Here is a 16,027-nt window from a genome sequence, read left to right on the forward strand (position 1 = left end):
CCTTTCTTCCCCTCTTGCCCCCCATTCAGGGCGGCTTGTGCAGAGTGATTGGCAGCTAATGAGGCGGGCATGGTTAGGTCAACCGTAGCACTGGTTTGTTTGTGTCTCAGTGTGTTTGTGTTTGTGTGTGTGAATGGGCATTATGACAACAGACCAACAGACTGCAGCTGGACTGCTCCCCTAAGGGTGGTGATTCTTCACCCCTCCTCTCCCTTCCTTCACCACTTCCTGCAGCTTTCCTCTCTTTTTGTGCTCTGTCCCCGATTGTTTCAAGATGAGTTTGGTTTGCCTATCCATCCCTCAGAGTCAACATAATCCAGACTTCCTTTTCTTTTGAGTGCAAGTGTGTGTGTGTGTGTGTGTGTGTGTGTGTGTGTTGGGGTGTGTTTGTGAGGAGCAGTCTGCCCTGGCAAGTGTAAACAGATGCCACAATACACACATACACATAGAAACAAACACATACACCTATTTAAGGACAAATAAAGGATATTTTTTCTCTCTCACATCCCCAACACATACAGAGACTGCAAATTAATTACAACTACTGAAAATACTGTAAATTTCATGTGTGGAAAAAAATAGTGCCTGAAAACTCTTAATTTAAATTCTATTTCATATGTGCAAATTTTACATTCTTATAGCTTTCCATAAAAGTGTAAAGCGTAGCCTTTCAAAGCGTAGCTGTTTTCCTCTGAGTTTTAGAAGAAGGATTTTGAGGTTAGCCTGCCTTTCAGAAATTTGAGAAGTGTTACCCCTACAACAGCCGAGTCGAAAATTATTGTGTATTCAGGGTGATTAAGGAGGAATTTTCTTGCTACCTGTGCTCTCCAAATAATTTTCATCCCCTTATGATTGAATTTTCTAGGGTGAAAAATGATGAATGAGAAGAATACATACAGTTTGATATACTCAATTATCTTTCAGAGTCTCTTGCATCCTTCCACCTTTCATTCTCCTTTTGCCTTTGATTAATCTTTGGCACTTAGTGGGATTCATTCTTATTTAAATGTCCATGGATGTCTTCCTTAGCTCTGTGGGGGCGCTTTTCTCCCTGTGAACTCTAGGTGGCAGTAGTTACCTACGAGCCACTCTTTGGCTTATAAGAGGTTTATTAAAGAATAATTAGAATGATTTATGGGACTGTCTGTCTCTATCCACATCCATTTTCCCCCAACATGACTATTTCATGGAATAAGTATCAAATTAGAAGCGCACAGGCCTCGTATGTGGGGCAGTTGAAAACACCCCACAACATTTAGTCATTTATCATCAGGCATGTATGGCAGCATCAGCGACTGTGTGTGTGTCTCTGTATTTGTGTGCATGCATGTCATTGAGAGGGAAAATATATATTGCATGTTTATGAGTGACATATGGAACTGTAGTGTGTGTGGTTGAGCGTGTCAGAGACTGTAAAGGAAGAAATAGATACTCTTGCATATTTATGACTGACAGTCTCGGACCTGAGGTTTGTTTTGTTGATATATTCACGCATGTTTGTGTGTGAGGCTGCATAACTATGTCCACTTCTACCTTTTTGTGCACCCGGAGCACCTTTTGCTTTTTTCTGGCTGTGTCAGATTGTATCTCTGTGTGTCTTCAAAAAAAAAAAAAAAAAAACAAGGAGAAAAGCAACACTCCCTGCACCCTGCCAGCCAGCCAGCCAGGCAGGTCAGGCTGACTGGTGGCTAAGCTAAGCGTTGGCCCGCTCACTCCCAGGACCTTTACCAGCAGCTCAGCTTGCTCAGCTAGAATTTCCCGGTGTCTGACTGGATCACTAAAAACACCACAAAAAGAACAAAACAGTGATTGATAAGACGGCTGAAACAAGAGAGCGACTTAACATGGCGGCCAGCTATCTGTCTTTCTGTCGCTCTGCTACTCATGCTCTCCCTCTCCGCCTCGCTTTCTCATTCCACCATTGTGCAGCAACAAACACTCCATTCTGACAGCGGTTGAACTGTGCCGATACCCTCGAGTGTGCGGGGCAGAATGGGAGGCTTGTCAAAGCAAGGGTTGTTTACACTTTGCCAGGAATAATAAGAAGGGGTCGTTTTTCTGAACTGATTAATTACGATGCAGCCCTTGCACTTGTTTGACGAGTATTCCAGACACAGAATAGATGTGGAAGGGGGGAAGCAATTTGTTGTGGAAAGAAAGCAGCTGATTGTTGTTGATCCATTGGTGTTGCTATGTTATTAGGGTCGGTGTGACACATCAGAAGCCACAGGCGCAAACTGTTTGATGCCACAACATTTTCAACAATGTGAGTCATATGATAATTGTAAGGATTTTGTTTGTACTGGGTTTATTCATAATTGAAACGATAACAACAAATTGTTAGACAGAGTTGGAATCTGAACCATTCATTCTATAGTATGAACTGGGATTAAGTTAATATCTCTAGTTGTGCAGAATGACCCATGGCTATGTTAATTATAATGTTATTGTTAGGGTATGATTTTGCTGTATGGCCATTACTTATCCTTGAGCGATACACCCCCACAGGGGCCAGGCATTATGATACTGACCCTGCATCCAAACCAGAGGGTAAAGACAATTCCCCACTTGGAAATTAATGAACTATATGAAATCAAATTAGAAATATTACATTCGCTAGTTGCACTTCTACCTCTCTGGTTGTACTTTAGGGCCTGCAATAAAGATCAGTAGACAGGCTTGCAGTTCATAGAAAATTCAAACTACATGGAAAACATAGTCCCCCCCTCCTCCTCCACATGCTTTATTTGCCTTTATAAACACTGGCAGGTTACTTATGTGTCTCAGAACCACACCTCCAGGTGAAGAAAATAAAAGAGTTACATGTCCTGTACAGGGTATGTTAATGATTTACAGCTCACCCTCGATCTTTGTATGCTTAACTGGGTGACCAGATGAAAATAAACCTGTCCTGTGAAAAATTAAAGACCGATATGTTCTTTTCCTACATGCACATTCGGGCTACATTGATAAAATGCTGATGCAGAACCAAATAAGAACATGAGTAAAAAGGAGTTTCTTATCTTTTCATCTGACATTTTTATTGAATGCGTCTTGGAGCAACCAAGGGCTCCTTTAAGACCCTGCCAGAGTCACTTAAGGAAATCAGAGTGGGGGTTTTGGGAGCCTGCAGGGGTTCATTAGGACCAGACTGGTCCAACTTCCTCTGCCAGGGAGGGAAAGGAGAACACAGAAACACAGAGAAAGAAATGAATAAGAGAGGTAATGACCAGAGAGTGAGGGCTAGCAAGTGGAAGGGGGGGATGATGTGTGTAAACAGAAAACGGGTTGAGAGACAGAAAGAAACAGAGTGGGGAGAGAAACTAACCAGAAGAAGAGTGCGACAGGCGAAGACGGATAGAAGAAGGGGAGAGACGAAAGATTGAGGGAGAGCAAAGAGAGACAGCGAGTGCTGCAATGCCAGTCTACTCTGTGACAGCTTGACACCAAAAATCAAACTAAGAAATGAAGACAAGTAACGAGACAACCGTCGCCAGGATCACTGCCAGTCTGGCTGTTACCTATAGGCTACGGCGCTCTAAAGCCATACTCTTTTCATTGTGGCTGTCATATCAGGGAGTGCTTTAAATGAAAACAGACCTTGTCCCTCTTTTTCTTTTGTGCTGTTTCCTTAGGTAAGGTACTGCAGGTTGAAGTGGAGCTCTGTCCTTCTCAGCACACAGAGGAATGTATTGTAGACTTCAATCTATTGAGTGAAAGAGTTGGATCGGGTCCCTGTTCCTTTTTTCCTCTTTGCACTGGAAGACATTCATCACCCACCCCCCTCCTTCTGATAAATGGCTGCTGTGTAGAAAAACGCACATGTGGGTGTGAGCACGAAGGCCCGCCTATACAAACTTATGTCATGTTGAAACAGATTTAGTGGCTCACTTGTGGTATTTGTGCATCTGTCCTCTGAACTAGTGGAAGAGACTTGGGCAGTGATGGCCCAACAGGGTCAGAAAAGCTTATACATTTGCTTCAGGTTAACATAGACAGCTACAGTTTGGGATATTTTTTCATATCCTTGCATGCTCTTATTCAACTTTGATCAGCTCCTCCTTGTAAAACCATTTTCATATCAAGGGAGTTTTGGGTTTAGGTGTCTGACTGAGTGAATGTAGCCGTTGTAACCGATACCGGTGCTAAAACTTTTACTTTTAAAACGGAGCCGGTGCCTGAACCAGTACCTGAACTGAAATATGTATAATATATTTATAATGTATATAATATCAAATATAAAAAAATAGCACAAAACAACAGTTGGCGACATTAAAGAATGGCTTGTTTATTGGTAAGGCCATATGGTCAAAATTAAATGATCAATTAATAATGTAATAACAATAACTTATGACTTATTTTACCAGTAAATTGCTGGTAAACGACAAAAACATTGTGTTTAACATTTAACCATTGTGTTTAATCCAGCTACTAGCTAACGGTAACGTAGCGTCCCGTGCAGCGATGCTTCTGAAAAAAAAAAAAAAAAAAAAGTCAGGCACCGAAATGAGGCACCGAAATTTTCGTTCTTATTCGGTCTCGTTACTACCATTTACGTCGGAACCGGTGTCCTATTGGCACAGCATTTCAGTACCCAACCCTAAGCTTTACTGATTCACTTAAGTCTGCCCAGATTTATGTTTGCTTTTTTTAGAGCTGGCTCGTGATCCAAATGGACAATCTTTCAGTAGTTACCAATCTTTTTTGGGCTACCTGCCCCACCACTGGCAACACAGTCAATGCTCTTGCTTGCTCAGTTCCTTGGAGCCTGGTTGTGATGTAAATATTATCTTACAGCATTGTTCCCAAACCTGCCACACAGCAGAAAGCATCTTTGTGTCAGGATTAGTAATGGCTAGTTTAGAAGAAGGGAAGAGAAAGAGGTACGGAGTTTCTGAGTGCTACCCCCGCAACCTTTGAAACGCTTCACACGTTTCTGTAGAGAGCTTTCAGGTTTTGTCGCTGATTTTCAGCCCAAATATCTTTATGGTTTGAAATGGCCTAATGTTGCACACCAACATGTTTTCTCATTGGTCTCTTTCACTATTTTGAACCCAAGATTCTAAATGGTGGATAGAATGGATCCATAATGTGCTCTAAAACCTCTGATTGGCTCAGTGTTGCTCCATTACTGAAATCTGGATTTGTAATTGGCTGCTGTGCTGCTTTCATGAATTCAACTGTATCCAACTGATAAAAGGAAGATAGGAAGAGGACAAATGGTTCTGACACAAATACTCACTCCGACTGCAGATTAAGGCTACTGGGAAGGATGCATTTCCAGCTACACTTCCAGCACCGTTAGCAGTGATTTTTATTTTAGTTGAAAATATTCTTTGATTTTCACCAACGGATAAAGCCATGTTGGGTCATAGTACGTGAGTAGTCAGCTCCACAGACTAAAAAGTGAGAGACGGCATGTTTCATTCAGTGTGGCTAAGTTAACAATGGTTCGTTTCCACCTGATAATAACCCCTACGTCTTTGTACACTGTACAGTATACATTTCCATACATCTTTTTAACAATAATAACACAAATGTTCTAATTAAAAAGAATACATATTTATTGATGGTATGACATATCTAATGACATCAAATGTTACCAACATCAATGTTACTGGTGTTCCCACATGAAAAAATAACAATAGGAGTAGACCTGACTTATCTCAACAATCAAGGTGTATTCACCGAGCCAGCCTTTCGGTGGGCATCTGTTGCATTGTCATTTGAAGTCACCTCATAGGAAGACACCATTCCAATCACGATTGCCAGTTCATTCACCCTCCCTCTGCGCCTCTCTCCATTTGTTGGTCCTTTTGTTGTCTCTCACAATCTCTTTTTTTTTTTTTTTTTTTTTTTACCTTGGCAGAGAGACAGAGGGAACATAACAAAGAGTTAAAGGGTAGAAATGATTTGTTGTGTCGGGTATGACAATTGATATCTGAATACCTTGCACTGGTGCTGGAAATTGTTCTGTTAAGAAAGGTAAGCTGCTCTTGAATTTTTCCCTGGGTGATACTGGCTTTTGTACCTCAAATCACAGGTGGCTTATTCTGTTCTCGCTCAGTTGACTCTCTCTGAGCGCTCTTGATTGTATATGATGGGATTGAGCTGATTATTGGTGGCAGTGGTACCGATAGGTCTTGCAGTGACTGGCATACTTAAGTTACAGAGTCATGGACTGCTTGCTGTGGTTGGCTGAAAAGGGCAGGGTCACTAATCTAGTGACAGTTTAACCTACACAATCTGTTCCTGCACTCATACACACATAGGCTCTTCTTATGCACAAGCATACACACATCAGTGTCAGACAGGATTTATGCTCAGGCAAAGGCCAAGAGTTCCAAAGTGTCCTTCAAAGTGAAAAAACTATCCCTTTCCATCTCTTTCTCCCCTCTTCTCTCCTTCTTATGGAAACCGATCTCTTTTTTCCAAAGATGCCCTAAATCCACTCCTGTAATTGCATAGCATTTCTGTCTGCTGAATTGAGAAGAAAGAAAAAAAATAGATGAAGTAGGAAAAAAAAAACAGAATATTCTTTGAATGTTTCTCTGCTCTTCTCTCCTCTCTGGCAGATCAATCGAGCTCCGAGCTTTGGGACCGATCAGAAGATTGATTACGACGTGAAGAAAGGGGTGCTGCTCAATGCTCTTAAACTCCTCAACATTCGGTACTGTTCTCCACCACGGACATACACACACTCGCAGAAAGACACACATACATTGCATCTAGGGGCCCATTAAGCTTCATGAACAAAGGCAAGCAAAACTCACGTCAAATTTTGCTTTACAGGGCCCTGAATGTTTAAAGATTTCGATCAATTCTTTCAGTTTCTTTATTTGGCAGCTTTGGAATTGCTTTGATGCACGGCACAATTCAGCCCTCATCTTGTTTTGTCATAACTAAAAGGTTTGAGCTGTGGACAAAAAATTGCTCTTCTAAGTAAATTTGTGTGTTGGTGCTGTGGTGGATAGAAAGACAGATAATGGCCGATGTACAGAGCTATGCTTCTACTGTGCGCTTTGCGCACCCTTCAATTAGACAAACTGTGTGTGTGTGTGTGTGTGTGTGATAGGAACAGGCTAACAGTTAGTTCTGCTATCTGTATTTCAGAGTCTACATTGTTTACCCTGCTCTGTATATTTACATTAGCTTCCTGTGTTGTGTTTTTACTTTGCTTTGCGGTTGTATTTGTTTGCCTGTCTAGGTTACACATACTGTCATTCTTGTTGTGTAATGTATTTTTTGTATATGTAGTGTGTGTGTGTGTGTGTGTGTGTGTGTGTGTGTGTGTGTGTGTGTGTGTGTGTGTGTGTATGCTGGCATGCTTTTCTGTCCCCTGGCTACTGTGAGCCTGTCCACTGATTGATCATCGTACACCAGACCTCTGGATCTCTGCTCTCTTTTTCTCTTTCTCTCTTTGTGCTTGCCCTCCTCTTACTGCTCTAAATATAGTCTCAACTCTACTAGGCACACGCATGCACAACTGCAGCACACACACACACACACACACACACACACACACACACACACACACACACACACACACACACACACACACACACACACACACACACACACACACACGCACCAATCAAAGGATCAATTACATGCAGCACCATAGATCTAGTTTGGGCAAGTATGGTGAATGGTGCAGCTATCCCACATAAAAACTCACTCCATCCTCCCGCTCAGCTTTAGTCGAAACAAGCAAATCTCTTATCAAAATGATTTGTTTCATGGCTGTTTTTTGCTGTGTTCCCACAGATTAAAAGGGGAGATTTGATTATTTCATGACAAATAAATCGTAAGAGCCTTGAAAGGCGGCAGGGAGCTCTTCCCCCTGGACAAACTGCTTATGTTCATGCTGGAGTGAATGAGGGCTTTGTTCTACTTCGCTCACTTTTTCCTTATATAGTAATGGCTTTGCTTCCCAAAAGGGAGGGGTTGGTGGTGTGTAGAGGTAGGGTCGGCTCTCAACTCTGCTCAGACACCAACTGTATCAACGTGGGATCAATTCAGACCCGGCCGGGCATGGACATTGATAAACCTCAGCCCCCCAACAGCACTCAATATCCAATTTAAAGGGCCAGCGATTGACTAAAATGAATTGCCCTTTCTTCAGACCGCAATGGACCACTTGTTCAGAAATAACTGTCTGGTCCTGTTCATCCTGTGGTTGTCACTTTGTTTGTGTCTCGGCTATATCTTTATTACTGTATTGTTGAATGCTTTGTGAGGGATTTTTTTAACTACCACAATGATGTGAAAAGGCAAATTCAGGTCAGTCCATCAGACTTGCATGCTGTCAATATTTCATCATTGTTTACAGCATTCGTGAAAACCTTTTTCTGCAGATAACATCTGTTCTTAACTGAGACGTATGTAGTCATAAAACAAGTCTTGTGTATTCTGAAAGAACTATTACAGTATGCGGCTACGAAATTGAAATGAGAAAGGAGCGCTTCAATGGTTTGAAGTGCTCACATTATGCTCATTTTCTGGTTCATGATTTTATTTAGAGGTCGTACCAGAATAGGTTTACATGGTTTAATTTTCAAAAACACCATATTTTTGTTTTCTTTTCACCCTGTGTGTTGAGCTCTCTGTTTTAGCTACAGAGTGAGGCATCTCACTTCTATTCCATCTTTGTTGGGAGTTGCACATGCAGCTAGGTAAGGACTACTAGCCAGTCAGAAGCAGAGTATGAGGGCGTGCCACGCTAGCAGCTAAGCGAGCAACATAACATGTGTTACAAAGTGACGCACGTTTGTCTCGGAAATAAAGGCTCGACTACAATTGAACTGTTGGGAGCAGTTTGTGAACAGTGTTTTCTCTGGAAGATGGTAAGTCCCCTTTGGAGTGGACTTTGGGCTTTTTCACTTTGTAAACTTACAACATGTACAAAAAAGATAACACAATAAAGTAAAGGGAAAAAGAAAAAAAGCATAATATGAGCACTTTAAGACAACAGGATTTCAGTCATAGTGCATTTATTTGTCAACAGCAACTAAACATGTGAAAGAAAGATAATCAAAAATTAACAAACAGTTGTTAGAGCTTCTGTGGGAAAACCCCCAAAATGCACTGCAACACTTTGTATTCTTTGATAATGTACTTGAATGGTGCTGCACTCTTTCCTTTCCTTTTGACTCTACTTGTTCTATGTTGATCCAGAGCCAGTGATAAGAAACGCAACCTGGCCCAGCAAAAGGCAGAGGCTCAGCGACGGCTCTATGGCCACGGCTCCATGAAGAAACTCTCAGCTGCTTCCTCAGACTGGGAGAAACAACGTCATACACTGGAGCGTAGGAGGGAAGAGCTGGTAAGGCACAAACAAAATAATAAACCATACCATTTGCTTTAAACCCTATTATTAACTACGAAAAGTGTGCTGAGCAATACTGTGCTTCACATTTATAACTGACCAACTGCAGTGGAGCATCTGGGATGCTAAGCACTTGTGCAAGGTGATGCATCTTGACTATGGTCAATGGAGTTTAGAGCGAAACTCATTCATTTCCCTACCCAGACTTTCAAAACCAGCCTGGGAACTAAAACAATGGCTGTACAGTCATATGTCCTGATCATAACTTACGAGACACATTTTAAGCTCTTCAGGCCACACCAAAATTAGCACAAAAGGTGGCTCGGCTTCAGCTATTCAGGGACAGGTGCACATCAGAGACATTTGAAAAACACATCAATCAGTTAGTAAAAAACAAAAATTTTAAATTCTTATTTTTATAGGACGTGTTTAGTCTATGGGGGTCTAGGCACTCTCCGTTGACTTGCGAGCTGGAAAAACCAAACGCTGGTCAAAGCTTTTCTTTGAGAAAACAACGGCACTGAAAACATCCTTAAAAAAGGAAGATGTGTTCAGAGTTTTGCCGACCGGATACGGCAAAAGTTTAATCTATCAACTAGCTTCACTACCTTCTTCGTTGCTGTGCCTGGTTGTAGCGCTATCCTATTGCGTGCAGAGGGAATTTGAAAGACAACCGTTTATCCCGCCCCTCGGATTGAGCCCCGTCAATGGTGAGTTTCCAGACCCAATATCTTGATGTGGGTCTGGCTTGTCAGGCTAGGACGTGTTCACTTCAGTAAACAAACAAACGATACATTTGTGTTTGTGCTATACAATTTCCTCAGGATTGAAACGAGAAGAAAAGCCTGAGCAGTAACTCAGTTTCACTTACTACTTACTTTATGTCACAGTCAAAGTTTTCTGAGACAAGCATACCATTTAATTATTTTCTCCTTGAAATGAAGGAGTCGGGGGAGCTTTTCTCATATATATATATGGGAAAAAGTGGCAGCTACTAGTACTTTACGCCTCCCATCCTCTTTGATTAGCGTTTTGATCAGCCACGGCAGTAATCAGTGGGAATAAGGAAAGATTGAGCAGAGGCAGAGATTTCAAAAAGGGGACTACCTCATGTTCGAGTGCTGTTATGGCTGAAGTGCAAGACCAGGTTCAGGTCTATTGAAGGCACATATTGCTCAGAGCTTAATGATACTGCAGTGCCAGTAGTGGAGTGAACCCCTCCTCTCTGCTTTATGCTAAATTGGCCAACTGAGCTCCACAATTATACCTTCTTCACATATCAATAAGAGGGTAGATGGAAAAATGCCTTTTAATTATGAGGTATTGTTGGGTGAGACTACATTTTCCTCATCTTTCTCCCCTCCTTAAGACTTTATTCTTTCTCCATTCTTAATAGAAGATAAGGTGAGGGTGGCAGTGACTTTCACCTGAGAGATTTTGTCATTTTTCTTGTTTTCTCCTATTTCTAGAAAGAGCGACTGGCACAGGTCCGCAAGCAGATCTCCAGGGATGAGCATGAAAAGCAACATCTGGGGAACTACAGGTAAGGAAGAGGCAAACAGCCGGGGAGATGGGGCTCTCTTTCCAGGAACTCCACCCACTATACCAATACCAGCTCCACTTACATTTATGGGGTCATCTGCAGAGCGCTACACTCTGAGGAGAGTAAATAATGCTTCTTCAGGAAGAACAAACAAAAGAGAACACCTTATGTTTAAAGAGCGTGAGGTGGAAAAATTAAGACTGAGAGAATATGTAAAATAGAAAGGGAGAAAGGAAATGCAAGGTTGTGTGTAATGTCCAGGTTCAAATTGTTACTCTCCTCTGTTCACAATATATTCAGCATTTCGGAAATTCAAATTAGCATGTATACTTTGCCCAGCCATTCTCCAGCTCCTTGCCCCCATACCTCTACTCTTTTCTCCTCTAACTCCAGATGGGACTTTGGAAAACATTGAGCGTGTCAATTTTTAATAGTCACCTCACGGATGGAGCAGATCCACCTTAGAGCATGACTCAGCAACACCAAGTTTTGATTTGCCTCTTATCCACGCACGCGCACCGACACACACACACACACACACACACACACACACACACACACACACACACACACACACACACACACACACACACACACACACACACACACACACACACACACACACACACGTGCCCTTCTTGCTGTCTTCCCAAGTGTAAGTGACTTATTGACTCATCACTTGACTGAATGACTAGACAGAATACTGATCCCAGCCTGCATGAAGTGCTGTCACCTCCTTCCTCTTTTCAGACACGCAGCCAGACAGTCAATCAATCAGGCTGAGGTCTGTCTGGAGCACCCCTAATAAAGACCTCTTAGCATTCAAATGGTGTCCCGGCGCAGCACTGGAGTCTGATTAACACACTGCTTCTCATTATGAGTTCGGGTAATGAACTTACTTACATTTGGCTATTAGATGAAACTTGCATCACTTACAGACAAGCCAGGACCCTGTGGCATCAGAGGGAAACCCAGCTGGTTGATGCCATTGTTGTTGTTCATTTAACATCGTTTACACAGTTGGAATCGGGAAGCTTGAGAGAAACTGTTGACCAAAACAAAGGTAGTTTAAACTGATGTAAATAAAACATGAATATTACGTTTTTTCCACAGCCCAATTGAGAACATGTGGGAGGAAAATACGCCTCAGCATTAAAATTATATTTAAAGAATATTGCAGGGTCACCCTCAAATAAAATGTCCATATGTTCAGCGATGGAAAGTGCCAAAAAGAGGGAGCAGTTAACACCCACTATTAAAGTGTTGACCTTTTGCTTTTCAGTCAAGTGATTTATGTTGCTCTGTGGGGATTGACAAGTTCTGGCTCTTTTCATATATTATCAGTTCAATTCAGTTTATCCCCCTGTCATGAAGATATGTTTTTCCACATTTCTCAGAGTGTCTCTCAAGAGGAAGAAAAGAATCTGATCCATGTACCTTGAAAGGTGGTTAAAAAGTATGGCAGCTACGAAATCTCATATAGGATAGTGCCAAGGGAAGGTAATACAGTGATTGATTCATCGCAGGTCTCTCAACATTAAGTAGTTGCTTGATTTGAACTGCAGTAACTAAAGAAATGCATAGAATTGGGTCAACTTCTCAACAATATGGAAATGATGTACCCAGAACAGCATCTCTGCATAAAGTTGTTAAATAGCAGATGGGGTGCAGTGAAAGTTTTAATGGTAATGGTTGTTAAACTTTACTTGGCATTGTACTTTCACTAAAATCTACAACTGAGAGGCTGATATGTGTGAATAGCTCAGTAGTAACCAATATTTAGAAGCTGATAGAAAATGTAATGCTGCTGCATAAACATTAATTATATCTTTGTGTTTAAAAAAGGAGGTCTGTACTTTAACTCCCTGTTGATTCAAAAAGCCAATCTGGAGATGTATTATGAGGCAGAGGTTTATACATTTCCCTAATCCCTTTAGGCCTAACATAAACACTGAGCACTGTTAAAATTAAGCAAAAGTATGCAGAAGGTGTAAATAGGCACATTAGTGAAGACAGCGACAAATGTAAGTGCACATCTCAATGAGGGGTGTGTGTGTGTGTGTGTGTGTGTGTGCGTGTGTGTGTGTGTGTGTGAGAAGTAGTTGTGCATTACTGTAATGCATTACGCATGTGAAAAGACTGGATTGAAGTTTGTATAGTTTCTTGACTCAAGGTCTCCATTAATATTGCTTTGTTTCTGTCTGTCTTTTCTCCTTGCTCCTTCGATCCTGCCACTCACCTTTCTTTTGTCTCTCCATCATTTCACACCTCTCATTGAAATACTTATAATTCTCCCCACCTGTTTCCCCTGTGTGCTCTCTTTTCCATCCATCTACCATTCTCACCTGCTGTGCCTCGACCTCTCTGCGTCTCACTCCATCCACTCCTCCCTCTTCTTTCAACAATCTCTCCTTCTCCTGATCTTTGTATTCCTTATCTATTTCTTTCTTGCTCCTGTTCTTTATCTTTATATCTTTTTAACAACCCTCTTGCTCCACACTTTTCTTACCTTTCGTCTTTTTCTGCCTTTTATCTGTTACGGCTCCCTTCCTCCCAATTCTGTCACTGCTCTTCCTCTCACTTTGTTTCCCTCTTTTGCTGAACCCCAATACCATTCTTCTCTTTCTTTCTTTCCACCCTATCACTCCCACTCGCTTCTTTGTGAACCCAACCTCTGTTTGTCCTTTTTCCTCTATTTCATAATTTCTTCTCTCACCCTTCTCACCCCCTTTCTCCTGCACTGATGACCCTCCTTCGCTATTTTTTCTCCACTCCTCACTCTTCTTCTCTTGGTGTCTTTGCGGCCTACAGGCGTATTTACCCCCCAGACGACAAGTTGCTGTTGGAGAAGTATGAAAGCCTGCTCTCAGCCGCCTTTCAGACCTTCCTTGCCGGGCGAGCTGCCTCACTTCAAAAGGAAATGAATAATCCTCTGAAACGAATGAAGGCACGTACGTCAGTGGCAGACTGTCAGGCGCGCACACACACACACACACACACACACACACACACACACACACACACACACACACACACACACACACACACACACACACACACACACACACACATACACACAAACACAGAAACCTGCAGAGACCCACAATATACAGACACTTGTGGACAAGCAAATGCCAAAGAAAAGAAACACACGCACACATTTCTATCAAGATTCAGCCCACAGAGACAAGAAAGGATGTGCAAATAATGCGGAAAGTGTGCCGCAGTCCTTCAGATTTGTTAGAACGTCTGACAGAATGTCCTTCTTCTTCTCTATCCGCCTCGCTTTCCCACTGTCATTCATTCCGTCTCTCTACAAATATTTATTATACAATGTACATGAGCTTTTAAAAGCAAATCAAATCCCTCAAAACAATGTAATTTTTGTTTCTTTACAGTTAGACACTCTTCAGTTTCCCCTGTCCTCGTTCTGTATCTTCCTGTCTAATTTCTTTCTTTCCGTCAAAGTTAGTTGTGAAGACGTTTCAAAGTTGATTACAGTTGCTGCCCACGTATTTGAGTGTACTTCCCTACAGGTTAATTATTTATTCATTAAGATTCAGGAATACACATTTCAACATATATATGAGGTTACACGCCCACATGCACACACAAACTTGTTTGGCCATGTACTAAGACATACGTGTGTTTGTGCAGGGGTAGAAGTCATTACAGCATGTAAATGCCAAGGCCTCTCTGTTACCAGGAGGAATGTAGCTTCAGCTAAACCTTGAAGGTGAAGGTATGTAGAGACTTTGCAAAGAAGAGAAGTTGATTTCCATACCACACTACTATACACAACTATACTGGAGACAGGAGGAGAGAGGGAATGTGTAGTGTTTAAATGGTGATGAGAAGGATGAGAAATATAGTCATAGTAAATGACTGAGATGCTGTTAGTCTTTTTGTCACTTTTGTTTTTTGTGAAATACTTGTCACAGACTCCTATTATAAACACACTTTGGATGATTTGAGTCAAGTACAAAAAAAAAAAGCAACAGAGGACATTTTCTGTTTTCAATTCTGGTTATATATTCAGAAAGAACTAATCAATTCATCAAAAAGACAGAGTAAGGCATTGTGGGATATTGAAACACAGAAAATGTACTGCTTTTGGCCACTGAATAATAACAGTGAGTACTGAATATGGATATTTTTGGCAGTAGTATTGACGTTACAAATTCATATGAAAGCATTGGGAGGAGATGTCATATGCAACTATTGCAGCTTTTGAAGAAACTAACCTACCTCAACAGCCTCTAGCTCCTCGCAGTATGTTTTTCAGAACGTTATTGTGTCCTTTCAAAAGGGAAATCTGCAGATATTTTTAATAGAGATGTCAATCAAAGATCAAACAGAGTCGTACAGCAGGCCGAGGTTAGTTTAATTTAGTCAACACAAAGATATGGCTCTCGTTCAAAGTAGGAAGTGGGAGAGATAATACGAACAAAGGACACTCTAGAGTTTGCTATCTTAACATGATCATGAGTGACAACTGGACTGTCCTCATTAAGGGACATACTATAATAATTACTTCTGAGAGATCTTGGAAATGTATGGTAAAGTAAGGACGTTTCTGAATTTGAATATGATTTATTTAGCATGCCAGGGAAGAATAAAACGTTATTTCAGTTACATTTCTTGATTTCATCAGGTGGTTTGTTTGTGGACCTCAGTTTTGCTTTTGTGTCGTCACTGTCATTGACCTCAAACAGTGACACAGAGTTTAGCTTATTTATAGCCTGCATGAGTTTGAGTGCTATTGTTGCCTATTCAAGTAATTCAAGTTGCCTGTTCAAGTACCAGTACTTGTTTTGCCTTTAACTTTTATCTGCTCACAAAGCACAGCTTTTTTTAACTTGTTAGGAAATTAGCTAATGTTAGCATTAGCGCTAAACTTTTAATACCAGACATCTCTAATCTTTACCTAAACCTAACCATTTTAAACTGTAGCTAAATGTTTTGACCTAAACATAACAATTGATGCTCTTATGATTAACCAAAGCCTTTAATTTTGTGCTCCAGTCACAGTGCTTTGGTCTATAACCCTGTAGGGATCTATAAGTCATCATTTGACGTGCATTGCCTGTTTGGCTAGTATTATCTGTTGCAAGAGGCCAAAGGTCATTTGCCAGCATGCCTTTAACATATCTGTC

The 16,027-nt window shown here is 41.3% G+C and overlaps 1 protein-coding gene across 3 annotated transcripts in view; it reads left to right on the top strand.

Moving 5' to 3' along the window:
- The window catches only part of ttll7 (tubulin tyrosine ligase-like family, member 7), a 67,594-nt gene that overhangs the window by 27,270 nt on the left and 24,297 nt on the right, over positions 1-16,027 (top strand). For all 3 annotated transcript variants that reach the window (XM_028586944.1, XM_028586945.1, XM_028586946.1), the window contains 4 exons: positions 6,576-6,670; positions 9,178-9,325; positions 10,798-10,871; positions 13,683-13,818. In XM_028586944.1, the coding sequence (XP_028442745.1) occupies positions 6,576-6,670; positions 9,178-9,325; positions 10,798-10,871; positions 13,683-13,818 (453 nt within the window). The remainder of the gene's footprint in view (positions 1-6,575; positions 6,671-9,177; positions 9,326-10,797; positions 10,872-13,682; positions 13,819-16,027) is intronic.

This window comes from Perca flavescens, chromosome 9 (genome assembly GCF_004354835.1).
Source record: "Perca flavescens isolate YP-PL-M2 chromosome 9, PFLA_1.0, whole genome shotgun sequence".
NCBI lineage: Eukaryota > Metazoa > Chordata > Actinopteri > Perciformes > Percidae > Perca > Perca flavescens.